A 17,855-nucleotide genomic window follows, 5' to 3' on the forward strand; every position below is an offset into this window, starting at 1 on the left:
TAAAATAATATTATTTTAAGCCTATAGCCTGTTTAAGCCTATATAGTGTTCAGCATGTATTTCTGTGGCTGGAACTAAGAGACCCAAACCTGTTCCAGCATGACAATGTCCCTGTGCACAAAGCTAGCTCCATGAAGACATGGTGTGGAAGCCCAAGACCTCTTCACCTGATATCACTGCCTGACCTCACTAATGCTCTTGTTGCTGAATGAACCCAAATCCCCACAGCCATCCCCATATAACACAGTTTCTTACAGGATTAATAAAGGCACAGCCCCAACCAACATATTAGCAAGCTTATATTTCAATGAAAACATATTTCATGTATTTCAGGCTAGACTCCAGTAATGTTTACAATTCATCATAATGCCACGTGACATCCCACAGTAATGACATGTTTATAAATCACCCTTAAGCAGACTTAATAAGACTTATTAAGAATTCCAGAAATAATGAAACTGAGTATGTGTGTTATGCAGTACTATAAATTGAAAAGTATAATACTATATTAAACTATTTTAATCATGTACAAGCTGCTTAATAAACATACACATTTCTTTAGCAATAACAGGAAAATGACTTTAAGACCATGTTCTCTTTCACATTACAATTCTCTCTGTTTCTCCTGCTCTCCTTTCTCAGCCTTTTTCTTTTTTCCTGCCATGCGCCCAGAGTGACAGGTAGATTAAGGGGTGTGATAGATGCACCTCTCGCTGTCTCCCCTTCTCCATCTCCTCCCTCACTCCCTCCCGCTCTCCCTCCTTCTCTTTCTCCCTCCCTCTCTCTCTCTCAACCTCTATCTATCACAAGGCCTGGTGTAATTGTGGTTGCGTCGGCCTGGCACTGCGAGCTGCCATCCATCTCCTTAATAACAAACAGTCAGGAAAACGGATGGGGCTCAGGCTCCAAGTTAATCTCCATCTGTAAGGGGACCAGGCGAGGGAGGCAGTGAGGGAGGGATGGAGGAAGAGAGAAGGATGGAGGCAGATACGGTGAGACGGAGAACGACTCGAATATGACAGCGTAGGAAACCTTGCCTGTCCTAATCTTTCCAAATGAAAAAGGAACTCTAAACACAAGGCGAGCAAGACAAGAAAACGAAGTTTCGTAAAGCGTTTAAAGGATAAGTTGATGCAAAGCTAAGGTAAAGCTTGCAATTATCTGACACCCGAGAACTGATGGTTGATATGTGAATGAGTTATTCTTTTTAAACAACTCTTTGATATAAAGTGGTCGAAAAAACAACTCACAGGCCTGAACTAACATTATTTGTTATTTTTTTCAATGCAATCAGGAACAGCAAGCTAAACATCCGACACCAACATTTTCTACGTCTGACATAGTGGTGATAAACACACTATTCCCTATCTGCCTTCGGGTTTCTTATCATAAACCCACTCTGGTGCTGGGTATGCACTTTTAACTAAGAATAGTCATGTGTATGTGTAACTGACAAACACTTTTGTTCTTTCATTTTTGTTCTTGAAATGAAGCCAAAACATCTGGAGTCATTTGAAAACAATTTTATTCGGTTGAGATTATCATGTTTATCATTAAACACAGCAAATTTAGAAAAAAGACTCGGCTTATTGAAGTGAGTCATAATGTAAAAAAATGGATTATTATATGAAACATCTTGCAAAGTTCGAATGCTAGCAATATGATGAAGCACTGCTTAAACAGCGGCTCCCTTATCAGATCCGAGAACTCTCATCTATCACTCAAGTCTGTTACACCACTAAGGTAGTAACAATTAGTACGTGACAAGCAAACACAATCGGGTTTGTTCAACTCAACGTGATGTAACAACACAATTATAGAGTTAACAGTAGTATGGCTTTCCCTCACTAGGTTAAATTACGGCTGCTAGGTTAGTTTTGGGTCACTAATTACCTCTCACTAACTATTTAGACTTAAAGAGAGCATACAAGCATGAAATTTGTGATAAAAGCTGCGTGAGTGAGACAGGCGAATCTAGATGATTAGTGAGGACAAAACTCATGAAAGCTTTACAGTGATTTTAGCGATGCAAATGAAAACAATGGAAAGTCACAAATTAATTAATTATATTTATACTTTTTATTTTACAGTAGATTTGTAACATAGCATTGCTTAACATTCTCTTGTCTACTGTTTACTGAAAGCTTTTATTCATGACTCTGATTACGTTGCCAAAACTGAAACCACTGTAATGTAAATGTAGATTATACAGCACAGACTATCAAAAATTAGTTTAAAGTTATATAACCACACCGCTTGCTTTTGTTTGTTCTGAAACTGATTCATTTTCTACAGCAGCAGCTCTGACAGTAGCACCTAACATTAATATGCTATTATTTCTAATAACTGATGATTCACATAGAATGGATTTCTATGAATGCATTGTTATTTAACAGTGAAAACCATAAATGTTTAATTATTTAACATAACAGTGTCAGAGCTTGATAAAGGCCAGTAGGTTTTGCTGGCTTGGAAAATTCCAAAGATCTTGGGACATTCTTGGCAATACGTCATGCTGCTTTTAGTCTTATTAACTTCGAGAAAGAAAAGAAAAGGCTGGTGAGAAAATGACAGCTCATAGCTGTTATAAAGTAAGTGATAAGATGAAGTAAATGCATGGACATTCCACAGCATTTAATGTAACTATGTTCAACAGCATTACATGTCCTTCTTTAAAGAATAAAGATTGTCATTTCTGTGCTGCAAGAAGACTAAGGCCCTTTGGGATGTGCTGTTATAGGAAAATAATCAACTTGACGCACACCAAAAGATTCATCATTTTGAGAGAAATCCAGAAACACTGAGCTGCTTACAGAAATAAAGCATGATGGGATGTGCTGTTATGGTAAATAACCAATAACATGGAGGTTTAAGGCACTGGAAGACTCCACTGTGGATTATTATTTATTCCTTATTTAAACTGTATTTGTGTGAAATGTGGGTTGTGAGCACATATACTGAAGGGTAAGTGGTTGTCATTGGAACCTGCTCAGTGTTGAGTTGCCACTCGAAAAGAATTCAAATGAATCAAAACACCAAACTTAATTGATGTAGACAGGTAGTGAGTTGCTAGATAATATTTCTTCCTAATCAAAGCGGTCTGGTGCATCACTCTCATAAAAAAGCACTCTACTTCTACGAGTCAGTATTAACGCTAGCTCTTTGTTGAACACAGCAGCAGTTCATGAGCGGCCTGCTCGTTTTTGATGTCCTACAGTGTGCTGGGGCATGCGGGGGTCATGGCAGCCATTAGAGTTTACAGCCAAGTCAAAAGTGTCAAGTAGCCTGGGTGGCCAAGGTTAGCCAAGCTGGGACATGAAGAACCCACAGAACAGCACATGATCTGGGTGTTCCGTTTTTATCTTTATTTATTTTTATTTATATTTCTCATAAATCATTACATTTCCTATAAATTCATATATATAATAAGTGTTAAGATAACAGCACTAAAATAATGAATTCATATTTCAAACTCTTTCGCTCGATCTACTGGCCAGAATCACACACAGCTGATTCAACTGTTCTACAAGACTGATTAGATGAATTGTGGTTAGAGCTGAAATGAGGAAAGCAGAAGAAAGGTGGATCTCCAGGATCTCCACTGTTCATCAGAACATGCATATAAGACTTATAGATGCATATAAACACTTAGGGACTGTGTTTTTTTTAATCAAACCTAAGAGAAGACTCTTCTGAATAACTGAATAGATAAAGAAGAGTGTAAATGTGAAAATTTAAGATGGAGGTTTTAATTCTATTTTGCAGTGAGAGCATTGTACAATGATGGTATTTTGCCGGCCTTGATCTCTTTCCTACCTTTAAATATATCCTTATAACAACAACAACAACAACAACAATAAAACAGCACAACTGACTTGACAATGAACAGAGAGAGAAAGGGGGGTGTTCAGGATAATACTGAACACTACGTCCAACACAAACATTCACACTCTGACAGTGGCTGACAAACAAGCACATAAAAATCAAAGCATTATCCATTTCTCAGTCTTCTTTCACACCCACATCCTAAATGGGTTTATTCACTCACATTAGTGGCCTCCAACTTCAGCTTTGAACACACACACACACACTCACACACACCCACACTCACACACACCCACACATACAACCACACATACACCCCCCCATACACATACACACACACACACACACACACACACACACACACACACACACACACACACACACACACACTAAAACTGGGTCAGTTCTACAGTATAAACATTATCCTAGTAGATAAACGCTTGTGTTCAGACTGAACATGATGTAAAGTGGTTTGTGTTCAAGGTTTTTTATGATACAGAATATTTGGCTGTACAAATAAAAGCTCCAGACTGAATGGTAAGTTGGAAACAAAGGCGTTAATCCGGACATTCAGAGGGCGTTGCTCATTCACGCCCTGGTTAAATGGCCGTTGTTTGGCTGTAAAAGAAGCTTTTTCTGCTATGATCATCTCCATCAGGAGGCGCCACCCGCCTTCATTGCGCATGCGTCAGCATGACGCGCATGCGTGGTGCTCACCGACCCGCACGGTTAGTGACAGTCGCTCATGTTCCCCTGGTGTGTGAAATGCGTGTGATTGTGCGTGTGAAATGCGTGTGATTGCGCGCCTGCCGCTTTCTGCTCATTGAAGTTCCGACTGCCTGCTGGTGTTTACCGACGGGAGGCCAATAAAGGAAACGTTTTGAATAATTGTTGCTTTAGTTAGAAGTAATTTACAACACACAAGGCCAAGCTTCAGGCTGTGTTTATATTATGGGGTTAATTATTATTATTATTATTTATTATAGATATGTACTGTGATGTGTTCATATTATATGGTTTAATTATTTATTATATATATATATACACACACACACACACACACACACACATGTTATATATAAACATATATACATGTTTATATTATAGTGTTGGGATTATATTATAGGGTTTAACTCATTATTTAATATACACTGAAATAGGGTGCAACAGGGAGAAAAATGTCACTAGTTACTCAGTTACTTAAAATAAAGAATTTTTTGTTCTTTGGAAATAGTTTCAATAACACACATATAACTGGATCTTATAATAATGACAAAAACTCTAATGTCGAGCTGGTACCAGATACAAACCATATACAAACAACTAATAAAAACAAACCCCAAACGTTATTTATGGCCATTTAGAGACAATTGCGAATGGTAGTACTGAAGGAGGCGATGTGTAATTGAATGAGAGGCCATATGTTACTGTCACTGACCCTAACACAGTATAACTAATGGTCTGTTTACATGTTCACAAACAAAAGTTGCGAGCTATTAACATAATACACAAAAGTCTATATAGCCTAAATCCTTAAGATGGTAAAAGGAGAGTAACAGTGTATATGTGATGATAAAGACAGTAACAGTGTATATGTGATGATAAAGACAGTAACAGTGTATATGTGATGATAAAAGTAAAATAAGTGCAGAAGAAATGTAAGGGTGTTGATGTGTGCAGCTCTAAACCCTCTATGCCAATATTTCAGAATTTCAGGAACTCAACGATATAAGGATGCTTGCCGTGTGTGTGTGTGTGTGTGTGTGTGTGTGTGTGTGTGTGTGTGTGTATGCGCGAGAGCGTGCCGTTTAAGATAAAACGCAGGGGTCTTGCGTTTGTAATGCGCGAGCGTGTGTGTGATAAGGGGGGGTGGGGGGGTGGTTTGGAGAGACCCCGTCGCGTTTTGACCCCCGAAACGACTCCCGATCTCCAGCATCGCTCCCGCCTCCATTCGGCTTTTTAAACCGGGCCCATTGCTTTGCTTCGCACACACAAACTCACACTTACACACGCGCGTATCCTTTTACTGCTTGTTGTCTCGGTCCATGGATGTTGTGATACACCGAGCAGATCGCCACACTGCTGCCACGTCTCTCCAACCCGCCAAGCAGCACCGATTTACTTACCCTGGAACAGCGAGAGGGGGCAAGAGACAGAGAGGATCCCCGCGTCTCAAGGTTTGGTGCTGTCTATAGGTTACACCACAGGGTCGAATTAACACGTACAGTTCGTACAGTGAGTCCAGATGGGAATTCAAACACTGAGGATTTATTCTCTTTTTCATGTCTCGTTATAATCCAGAGTTACGTGTATCTGCTATTAACAGATCACTTCAAAACTTCATTACATTCATCGCTGTAAAATACGAATTTTGCGCACACACGCGCGCGCGCACACACACACACAAACACACACGTGTTGGCAGTTGTGTTTTTGTAGATTACAGGCCAACATGAGAGATCAGATTTAGTGAATCATCCCGCGCTTCATTGCGCTTCCATCTTTCATCTACTGACGATCATACATTTCATCACGCTGTACATGCTTGTATTTTGATATGCATTCTTTTTTCTTTCCTTCTTTTCTTTTTTTAACCTCTGGTAGTGATTGTGACTGTGTTCTGTCCCGGACTGCCGGATCGGTGTGTGTTATCTTCCGCGTGAAGAGCGCGGCTTTCCGTGGCGCATGGAGAAAAGGGTACGTCTCTGCTCATGCATGCGGCTTTAAAACAATCTTTTAGGATTTATTGTCCTCACTTGAAACACGACTGTGGATCTCGGAAGCAGGCGATGTTTGGTTGAGAGAGAGAGAGAGAGAGAGAGAGAGAGAGAGAGACAGATCCCGGATCAGCATCCTTCCTGTTTTCTCAGCGCGCGCTCACGCGGACCTTTGGGCCACATCCCAAATCACATATTTCCGTATATATTCTACACTATACCAAAATAGTAGGGGGTTATTAAGGTATCAATCTCGTACTGTACGGTGGTTCTAAGGGGCCAAAGTGTGCCAAAAAAGAGTTGCGTAAAATATACTTTATTATGACATCTTTAGTATGACATCTAAAACAAAACATTTACAACATATTTTGAAGTAAATAGAAGTACAAAATAATTTGTTGTATAATGCGCCATGGCACGATGAGCATTCAGGTCGCCCGGTAACGGATTACTGAACCATAAGTAGAGAGACAATAACAAACGCAAAACTCCATATATCTCTTAACCATTTATAGTTTAAAGCTAAACATCAGGATCAGAAGAGAATAATAGACAGAGCCGAAGATCAGCAGTCAGTAAGTAGGTCAACATTTTGCACACTGAGATGGTGGTGAGTTTAAGGCGACTATAAAGGTGAATGGACTCAGACCTTAATGCAGAATAATTCTGACATGCTGCCTTATCATTAATCCATATAAACAGCTATGTGTCTACTATATATCTATTGTCTAAAAGTATAATTATGTTTATTATATGATGATCACTACTCAGCAGCAGCTAATTCATTTCCAGGTCAATAAAAAGTAAAATAAACGAAACTTTAAACAGATTTATATTCTTATAATCCGAGTGTTTACTTACAGAAGTTTAGTGTCTTTAACTTGGAAGGACTTTACATTTACAAGGAAATATTTGATCAGTCAGGAATTTATACAGCTCGTATAATTTGCTTAGAGATATTTGTGGAAGTGATGTTCTATTATAGGAGGAACGCTGCTACTGTCTAAAACCGCATTTAAACAGACTGAATCATGGAGAAAAAGGTTAACTTTTTCTGCTTTCTGCACAATAAAAGATAAAGCATAATTTATGAGAACTTTTTTTGCAATAAAGTCCTGTTGTGCATGCAATTTAATTCCGCAATAATAATAATAATAATAATAATAATAATAATAATAATAATAATAATAATAATAGTAGCAATAATGTTAATATGAATAATAATAGATTTATGATACAAAGGCTGTAGTGTACAAGTTTATTTTTGTGAATTTGTGATGTGAAAGTTGTAAATGAGTTTAAAACAAAGTCTTACTGCATAATGAGAGCAAAGACGTGTTCAGATCTGTAGCATAAAACAATATCACGCTCAAAACGTGAGAGTTTGTGTAGACAAAACCAAAGCAATCAGCTTTTTATCCACAAACGCAGTGAAGTGAATTCACTCATTTTACACTCATTAAAGTCTTATTTAACACAAACGGAGTAAAAGCTCACGTGTGATCAAAACAGCACACGTGTTTAACTAAAGCCTGAAGGAGTCCACACGTGTTAAAGAGGTTTAATTCTTATTATTTCTGCGTAGATGCCACTTTAAGTCTAATTATTCTTATTATTTGTCGTGCGTAATTCAGGCTGCTGTGTTAATGTGATGCTGCAGACTAATTATTACAATCTGTCAGCCTTCAGATTGCCGACTGGTAACAAGCAGAAGTCAGAATGATTATTAATAATTGTATCTTGATCAGACTCAGTATTTTCTGTCTGATCTAACAGATGATCAGATGCTCAGTGATTTACACACTAACACTGATCCTCTTTACACTTAATCGTTTAAACATAATTATGCGGTTTTTTAAACTCTCCTATAAACAATCCTGAAAACGGTGAATATTTTATAGACACTTTGCAGAAATGCACATACTCCAATATGGTCTGTGACCAAATAAATCAGCTAATGCACGTTTACACCAAATGCTTTTAAATGGATTAAAGCGCCTTAATGAGGCCAATGAGGCGAGACGATACAGCGCATGCGCAGATTCACATGTTTACTTTGGGATGCTGCCGTTTTAACCGTAAAATCAGTAGAATGTGTTTAATCAGTTATTACCGAAAATTACCTTAGATTAAATCGTATAGCACAATATGCACTGATGCTTTAGTATTTTAAAATAATGCTAAAACTGATGAATTTAAACAAATAAAAATCGAAACACACCTTAAACATAAAGTCAACATTATTGTAGACAAAATATTCTTTCCTTCTGTGTTGTAACTGTAACATCGGCCTCCTATCAAAGGTTCTTTAGATAACTACAATATTTTAATATTATATAGGTAACTAAAAGGTATAACTGTGTAACAGAAAAAAAAACAACCCTGAAATCAACACCATGCTTCTGGTTTGTTGGTTACATAAAGCCAACATATTACATATTCATGTCTTATTGGTTCTGGTTGTCTAATGTCAGTCATTTTACAGGTGTTTATTTGGTGCAAATTTACGTCAAAGTAAAAACCAACCATTTAAAGAAAAAATATATAATGCATATATAAAATATCTGCATCTGATACCACCTTTCATTATCTAGGCAGGATCTGATATAAAAACTCTACATGGTTCCTCTAAAGATATTTAAATTTTATGTAACATAAAGATACATATATTTTATGTTCTATTTTATGTCACATATATATGTAACATATATTTTATGTTCTTTATAAATGAAAGGTCCTGTAGTTACAGGTGCAAGTCCTTCGTTTCTGTCAATCAGTGTAATATGAAAGGTGCAGTTCAATACTTCTCTTTCTACAACCTCTTTTTTCCTCAGTATGAAGAGCTGGTGCAGTACCCAGGGTCAGAGATCATGCCCATGGGTGGGTACGGGGAGGCGATGAGGTCCCTACCACCGTCTCACTATGGTCACAGTGTTCCTGACTCTCTCAAACACTACCGTGATCAGATCTACGGGTGAGGTGCAAAATAAATATGGTACACATGCCAATGTCACATGAACGCTCTCTGTTTAAACACTGGGATGTTAGTGTTTACTCTAAATCTGTATATGTGTGCAGCCACCCTCTGTTTCCACTCTTGGCTTTGGTGTTTGAAAAGTGTGAATTAGCTACATGTTCACCGCGTGACTCCAGCTCAATGTCAAATGCGTCCCATCATCCCGGCATGACGGGGCACAGCGACGTCTGCTCTTCCGAATCATTCAACGAAGACATTGCAGCTTTTGCCAAACAGGTGAGTGGCAGCACTGGCAGCAAATCGGGTTCCTTGAACTTCGATAAGTAACAGATATGATACTGAGGCAGTAGATAATGGATAATTAAATAATAATTAAATATTTTGTTTTTGTTTTTAGATCCGTTCAGAGAAACCTATCTTTTCTTCAAATCCAGAACTGGATAATCTGGTAAGATGTTACACACACCAGAGTATTATGCTTTAAATTTGTTGTACATTTGCTCCTATTTCAATTCCACTATAGGATTACATGTGGGTGTGATGATCGTTTTGTTAGAGAAACCTCTAGTCCACTTTAATAATACTCCATGTCAGCTCTTTTATTATTTTTCATTACTTTCAGAGTTTAACTGTAGATTTGTTGGTTCCTGAGAGGCCCAATGGAAAAGCAGTTGCACTATTAGCTTGTGTCGCACTCCATGATTCCAAATCCCAAAGATGCATCAGCCATAGCTGGGAGTTTAGAGAGTGAACTTGGTGGCAGGGACAGCATCAAACCTTTTCCTCCTGTTAATCACTAGCCATTTGCAGGTGTCTGTGAGCTCATGTTTGTGGAAAAGGTTGTGTAAGCCTTTCCTCTGAGTGTGTTACGCTGCCTTTCGACAGCATGAGCAGCAGTTTGAAAAGATACGACATCTCTGAGGAGCTTCTACCCTCATCTGGTGTGGGTGAAAATTGATACATTTCCAAATTGGGGAGAAAATGATTGACCTTTGATTAATCAGATTAGAAAGCTAGAATGTTTTTTGAATTATTACTTACATTTTTTTATTTTCTCATACAGATGATTCAGGCCATCCAAGTCTTACGCTTTCACCTACTAGAGCTAGAAAAGGTACAGTAATATTGCAACATTTATTGTATGTTATTAACTACTGAGTCTTTTCTATTTTATTGTATGTTTCTCTGTGTGACATTTTGGGTTAAAAAGAATCTATTCTCTTTCGGAAATTACAGGTTCATGATCTGTGTGATAATTTCTGTCATCGCTACATCACCTGTCTTAAGGGCAAAATGCCCACTGATTTGGTGCTAGAGGATCGCGAGTCCGGATCCAAATCTGACATGGAGGATTTCACAGGTTCTTGCACAAGTCTTTCAGAGCAGGTGAGTGATTCAGATTCAGTAGAGCAGATGGGATCTAGAGCTCTCCTTTGTAGGTGATTAGTGAAGATGGCTCTCAGAGTGTATATGTTTAACTTTGTTTTTTTTTTGTGTAATCTAGAATCAGTCTTGGTTGCGAGACACAGATGACTGTTTGTCAACGCCGTCAGGAACTCCGAGCGCCTCCTGTGGACTTGCCGCACACAGTGTGGACACTTGCAGTGATGCTGGTAGTTACAACACACGCACATGCACACGCACACTCATACACACACGCACACATGCGCGTTTTTTACCAGAACGTTTGACTGTCTAATATTGATAAATGACGGGGCCTGAATGTTTTACCACATGATGTAATGTTTCTTTCTGAATTGCTGTAAATTACTTTTAAAGTATATTTATATAATTCTTTATTATAATAACCTTTCTATAATAAAAAATATAATTCTTTATTCTTTTTTCTGTCACTCCTATTATTTATTTGCTTATTTTACATTTAGATTTGTTAAGTTCCTTTTGTTTGGTTTTAGTTCACGCTAAAATTAACAAGAAGTTTTATTATTATTATTATTATTATTATTATTATTATTATTATTATTATTATTATTATTCGAGATAAAAGTCATGATAATCCAAGAATTAAGAACTATTAAGAATTAACAACTAACAGTGAACAGAAGGAAGATTTAACAACAGAATATATTTTGGATTGGGGCTGGTAGAAAAAAGAGAAAAGAGAGGGACAAGTGCATACTGATGACATTAGATTGACATTAATTAAAAGCAATGTAGCTCCAGGAAAGATGTTTGACACGTATGAGATTTGATATAATGGTTAAGAAAAAAACAGAGAAACACATAGTTATAAAAATGTAGTAACTATTTAACTGCACTGTTGTTGCATCTTACAGGAGATGGATTGGATGCTGTAGCATCTCCTAGCACAGGAGAAGAGGACGAGACAGACCGAGACCGACGAAACAATAAGAAACGAGGGATCTTTCCCAAAGTGGCAACCAACATCATGAGAGCTTGGCTCTTTCAGCACCTATCAGTAAGTCAGACACAGTGGCACTGACAAAATAACCCCATCAGAATTGAGTAATAGTATTATATTAGGAAACTATATGAGCTGACAAGAAGAGGTACTGGGATGTAATAGAAGATTCCAGAGATGAAGTCATGGTGTCTCAAACCAGTCGGTGTGAAATCTGAATTTTATGAACTCGCAGCCAGGGAATTATTGCATAGCTGAATGGAGTTGAAATGAGAGGTGCCGGCACAGTACAGTAACGAGCATATGGTAATTATCCACTAATGAAGCTGCTGTAATTACGCACATAATTGAACTCCGGCACATTGACTATAAATAAAGACAGGAGAGGCACTGTGCAGATCGCATCAGCTCTGTCTCCATCAAAGATTTCGTGCCTGCTCAATTACTACAGACTCGGAGTGTACTTTGTTATTCAGTCACTTCACATGCACTTTTTAAACGTCGCGGTTGAAAAAAAATAATTTGCTATAAATCCCCGTGGACGTATCAGTGTACAGAAAAGACACGAGTGTGAGTAGCTATGTAGTCTTTCTTGCTTTGTGTTTTGAGGCTTCCTTCACTTCACTTTTTACTCTTATGCAATTTCTTTAGTGTTTAATTCCAAAAATAACGAGCTCCCCACCACTGACCATGAAATCTGTACTTTCCTCTGATGTGATGCCATGACGTTATAATTACTATTTTAGTAAAATTCGTCTTTTTGTGTACAGCATCCGTACCCTTCAGAAGAACAAAAAAAACAACTCTCTCAAGATACAGGACTCACCATCCTTCAGGTCAACAACTGGTAAGAACATCTCTAATGTCCTTTCACACTGATGACTGGCAGCTGATGAAGCAGCTACTACACAATGATCAATACTCACTTTCTGAATGAGGATTATGATAGATGTAAGAAATATTAATAATGCCTTTCTTATCTGTGTATCTATTCAGGCTTTATGTAAATAACATTTTCTTTTACTCAGCATCAGTTATGGCTTTATGAATCACATTCCTTTCAGTCTGAGCCAATGTGTTGCATTACAAGTACAATATACGTTATCAAAACTGGGATCCTTATACAGTTATACATTGTTTTATGTAATGACATTATTCCTAACAGTAAATATAGAAGTGAGGAGATTTGCAAGTTGGAGATATTTAGTTTTTTATACAAAAACATGTATTACATGTGTACGGTTTAAATTTGAGTAATATTTCTTATTTCTTCTCAGTCATCATTGTAGAAGCATAATGATGATTAGGGCTGGGAGGTTAGTCTCTCTATCGTAGAGTAAAAGCATTTCTATCAATAATAGGTCTCATATGCAACATTAGTACTGTATATATTTGTGTGTAACGTGTGATGTCCTGATCAGGTTTATAAACGCCCGACGTAGAATAGTCCAGCCCATGATTGACCAGTCGAATCGCTCAGGTAAAAAAACAACAACTTGTAAATCATGTCATTTTAGTTGGAAATGTGTTTAAGTTCTCTGAAATATATTTGGTGCTTATGTGTGTGTGTGTGTGTGTGTGTGTGTGTGTGTGTGTGTGTGTGTGTGTGTGTGTGTCCACACAGGACAAGGTGCCCCATACAGCCCAGACGGAGGAGCGATAGGAGGTTATGGATTAGACAGTCAGCCTCATTTAGGCCTTCGTACAGCAGGTAAACAGCACATACACTGTGTACAGCGAGTAGAAGAAAATCGTTTCTAATCTAATGCATCTGTGGGTCCGAGGATCTGTGAGTATTTTCTTATGTGGGGATGCGAACACATTTAAGCGCAACTTTAAATCTGTGCTCTTGAACATAACATTGACAACGTAAATAAATAATGATTTAGGCTGGATCTATATTTATGTCAGTGAAGTGCTGCTAAATAAGGAGTTTTAAAACATTTCATAGACAGCAAACCGCTCAGTAACGATTTATTTTATGAACGTAATCCAGCGAATCGGATATTCAGGACATTTATCAAATGTGCACCGTAGTATTTTGGCTGTTTACTGAATTTTCACATTATTTGTAATGATTTCATGTATCGAGGTTTGGATTAAACACATTCATTTAATTTCCATTAGTGCAAATACATAAAAAAAAAAATCCCAGACCACCTGAATTTGTGAAACACGTGACTAAAAAGAGTAAAATGACTAAATAAGTGACATGAGTATTATCTTTCAGTTAGTTTCAAGATAAAATCTGTGAGACAGCAGAGTAATGCTGCACTTTATTCACCCTCAGTTTATAATCAAGTTCAACATCCATGTTTAATTTTAGCAGCCATTTTTAGTAGATTTATTAATGATAAATTAGTACTAATTATTAATTATGAATACAAATCAATTAAACAGAACAGCAACTAGATATAAATTCAGACTTGAAATAAATATAAATAATTATTGAATCTTACCATCCTTCATCATTATCTTTCCACTCTGCAGGTCTTCAGGGAATGCCGTCTCTGGCTGCAGACTACCCTGGCACGCTCTTGCCCCAGCCGGGTTACACCCATGCAGCTCCCTCGCTGCACCCTTACCCCGGCCCCCACCCCGCCATGCTCCTGCACCCACCCCCCCATCCGCACTCTGCAGAGCCTCTAATTGGACAAGGCCTGGACATCCATGCCCACTGAGAGCAGGGGAGGGGAAAGAAACCGGGCTCACACACTCAGAGTGCACTAATTTCACCTCAGTAACATGATGGCACGATTTCATAAACTTCAACACCATGTCATGTTATGACACTAACCCTTTATTATCACTGTCTTAAAAACTGACACGAAACCTCTTATGTCTTTTTTTACATTAGTAACTGATATCAGAGGCAACAAAGTGGCAAGGCTCATCTGTAGGATTTATCCAACTGTATAAAGGAATGAAATGGATCTGGATTTTGCTTCATCAGCAAAGTGTTGGGCCAAAATTTTTAGGTCCACCAACCAAGAACTGATGGTAGTCAGGGAGGAGATGTTCACGCCATGACACGTTGTGCTATTTCTTATCCTGTGCCATAGTTAAAATTTCTTTAAAACATGTATAAGCACAACAAATTATTATTATAATTTTTTTTTACAAATGATCTTGATTATATGGGGTGTAATTGATCTTTATTTGTATTTCAGATTTCCATTGAATTTTTATTTTTCTGGCAAAAAATCTATTCAAAGTTAATTGATGAATTTTATCATGCAGATTGATTAGTCTTTATTGTTGATGAAATGTAATGATCCATTAACAAGCATTTTCAGGCATGTAATTCATTCATTTACTCCCATATTCAGTGTTGGATTTGACCGTGGTGGTGTTCAGTCTCAGGGTTCTATGTGCTGTTGTTGTTTTGGTGCTGCGTCTTTTGTATTATTTACCTAGAAAGGTGTATGTAGTGTATCTTTAATGCTGTACCATAAAAACTAAATATACTCCTACATTATGTAGCTTAATTCATTTTCAAAGCTACACTACATCCACACTTCCAGGTGAACGATACATAAGGAGTTTGATATGTCGACGGAATTGGAAGAAAATATCCCAGAACCCCAAATTCCATCGGTTCCTGGTTTGGCTTGTCCTTTTTTCTATAGTGTGCAGTGGAAAATATCCCATACTGTACAGCCGCACTATCTGTATGTTGTCTGAAATTTCTCACACATTATTATACACAACTAATTTTGCACGGTACATGTCTGGTTAGACTCATGTCTTCCTATGGCCTTTCTGCTTCCTGAACTGAAATCCGGGGCCTTTTGGAGCCTCTCTGCCTTGCCCAGCGACCGCTTGTCAGGATCGTGAACAGAGGAGCACACCAGATGTCTGGTGCCTTCACAACTCTACCAAAAAAATTCCTGTAACTGACTCCTTGAACCGATGTATTCAAGCCTTGCCACAAACCCAAAGACTTAATTGCTGGATCTGTTTGACGAGTTTGAACTGTGAATAATAGCTGGGTTCCTCAAGCAGTCCCATATGCTACGGACCAATCCTAGTCTTCCCACAAAGAGGGCAGTTTTAACCCCTTGTCATTAATGGCACTGTTGTCATTTGTACACCATATTTAATTTAATTTTTCTTTAATGTTGAATCTATTTTTGTATTTATGTCTGTCAAAGTCTCTGGATCACCAAAATTTAAGTTGACGTTACTCTTCAGTTTTTTTTTTAAGTTTGTATTGAAGGTAGCATTCACCATGTCCTAACATATAGCATATGTTTAATTTTGCTGTAAAGGATCGAACTAGCACAGCATCTTTGTTTATCATGTGTATTCTGTGTTAACATTTTTTGCTAAACTGTTCAAACAGAGTAAAATCTGTGAGGAGTTCTGCAAGTACCAACGTCGGGTCCGTTTTTTTCCTTATACAGAGGGATGTGTTCCTGCCTGTTTTGAAGTAACTCAAACTAATATTTGGAAGCTATAAAGATCTTTTCCCTTGCCTCTGTAATAATAAAACTAATCTAAACCGAGTCATAGAAATGAGAATAATAATTATGATAATATTGTAAAGGTTAATTTTAATTATTACTATATTACTATTCTGCAAAAAATGCCCTCGCTTGTGTCACATCTGATCCTGTTAAATATCATTTTTATTCCATATGCATGCAAAAAAACTAACAAAAGCCACTTTGACCAGAAAATTCATTTACATTAACCACACATAAATATCAATAAAGCACAAAAACATACATGAATAGCATTTAAAAATAATATACAAGGAATATATTTGTAATTATATGTACTAGTTATATCACAATATATAATTTATTCAGAAAAAAAAAACTTGGACAAAAAATAAATTACACAACAAACCACATAATAATAATAATAATAATAATAATAATAATAATAATAATAATAATAATAATAATAATAAATTATATATTATTAATAATTTTGTTATTATTACTGGATTATTCTGCAGTATATTTCTACTGAATTATATCATGAATTCACAGCATAATTCAGTACAAAACTAACATTCAAATGTAAGCAAATTTTTAGTCTGATCCCTTCTGTGTTTAGATGTAGTGCTAATGGATCTAATCTAACGTGATCACGCTCTTCAGCTTTTAAACAAACTTGTGCCGTCCATGTTGCTTGAGTTGTTGTTAAACGACGGGGGAAATGATGAGGTGTGTAAATCCGTCCAGTTCTGCTCATTTCACTATTTAGTGTTAATAATATTGTTTGAAATGAGAAATTTTGTATTACATTTGAAAAGAAAGTCAAATAAATGAATTATTATTACTGCTAGACTTTTTGGACCCTGATGTATTCTAATCAGAATAATAAACTAAGCAAAGTTCCTGGATTTGTTCTTCAGTTTGTTACTCAGATTGTTATTCAGTGATGTCATGTGTGTTGTTGTGTGTTAATCTGTGAATTGAGTAGGATTTTAAATCCAATTTCATACAATCTAAAATATAATATAATCTGAGCAGCTTTTAAAGGATCATGAATGTACCCATTAAGGATCATGAATGTACCCATGAGCTTTTACTTTTGCTCTACATCTTGCAGTCCTGGTCAAAAGTGAGACTATTCATGCCTAGAGACCTTCCCACTCTTTCTTTCATCCTCTCACTTCTGCACTTTCATGCTTTGTGACCCCTAACCATGCTAATGTGATGAATGCAGCTTGCAGCAGGGGTTAGAGTTCGTCCAGGGGTTAACAGGAAGTGGCATCTCTCTTTGACCCCTGCAGCTAACCCTGAGCCACTTTAGATCTTGGCTGCTTTCACTGTTTCACACTGTTTTCTTCTTGTATAATAATGGATGTTTACTCTGGGTGCAAGGCATTTTAATGGACATTGTAGACTTGCTCCATGTTACACAAAGGTTCAGAGAAAAAAAAAAGAGAGGCATTCACCATCTTTCAATCAATTAAAATGAACAAAGATGTAGAAAA

General features: G+C 37.2%; 1 protein-coding gene across 2 annotated transcripts; it reads left to right on the forward strand.

Moving 5' to 3' along the window:
- Positions 1 to 5,790: 5,790 nt before the first annotated feature.
- On the forward strand, positions 5,791 to 16,058 carry meis3 (myeloid ecotropic viral integration site 3). 2 transcript variants are annotated; one of them, XM_060863855.1, is made up of 13 exons: positions 5,791 to 6,002; positions 6,430 to 6,522; positions 9,377 to 9,516; positions 9,621 to 9,795; positions 9,917 to 9,967; positions 10,583 to 10,633; positions 10,756 to 10,905; positions 11,024 to 11,132; positions 11,817 to 11,959; positions 12,673 to 12,749; positions 13,324 to 13,382; positions 13,527 to 13,613; positions 14,393 to 16,058. In XM_060863855.1, the coding sequence occupies exons 2-13, from the start codon at positions 6,511 to 6,513 to the stop codon at positions 14,581 to 14,583; spliced, it is 1,245 nt and encodes a 414-aa protein (XP_060719838.1). In that variant the 5' UTR covers positions 5,791 to 6,002; positions 6,430 to 6,510; the 3' UTR covers positions 14,584 to 16,058. The 2 variants fall into 2 exon arrangements, with proteins under 2 accessions (XP_060719838.1, XP_060719847.1); XM_060863864.1 differs by lacking the exon at positions 5,791 to 6,002 and having other exon boundaries at positions 6,396 to 6,522.
- The last annotated feature ends 1,797 nt before the right edge of the window (positions 16,059 to 17,855 follow it).

This window comes from Tachysurus vachellii, chromosome 1 (genome assembly GCF_030014155.1).
Source record: "Tachysurus vachellii isolate PV-2020 chromosome 1, HZAU_Pvac_v1, whole genome shotgun sequence".
Taxonomy (NCBI): domain Eukaryota; kingdom Metazoa; phylum Chordata; class Actinopteri; order Siluriformes; family Bagridae; genus Tachysurus; species Tachysurus vachellii.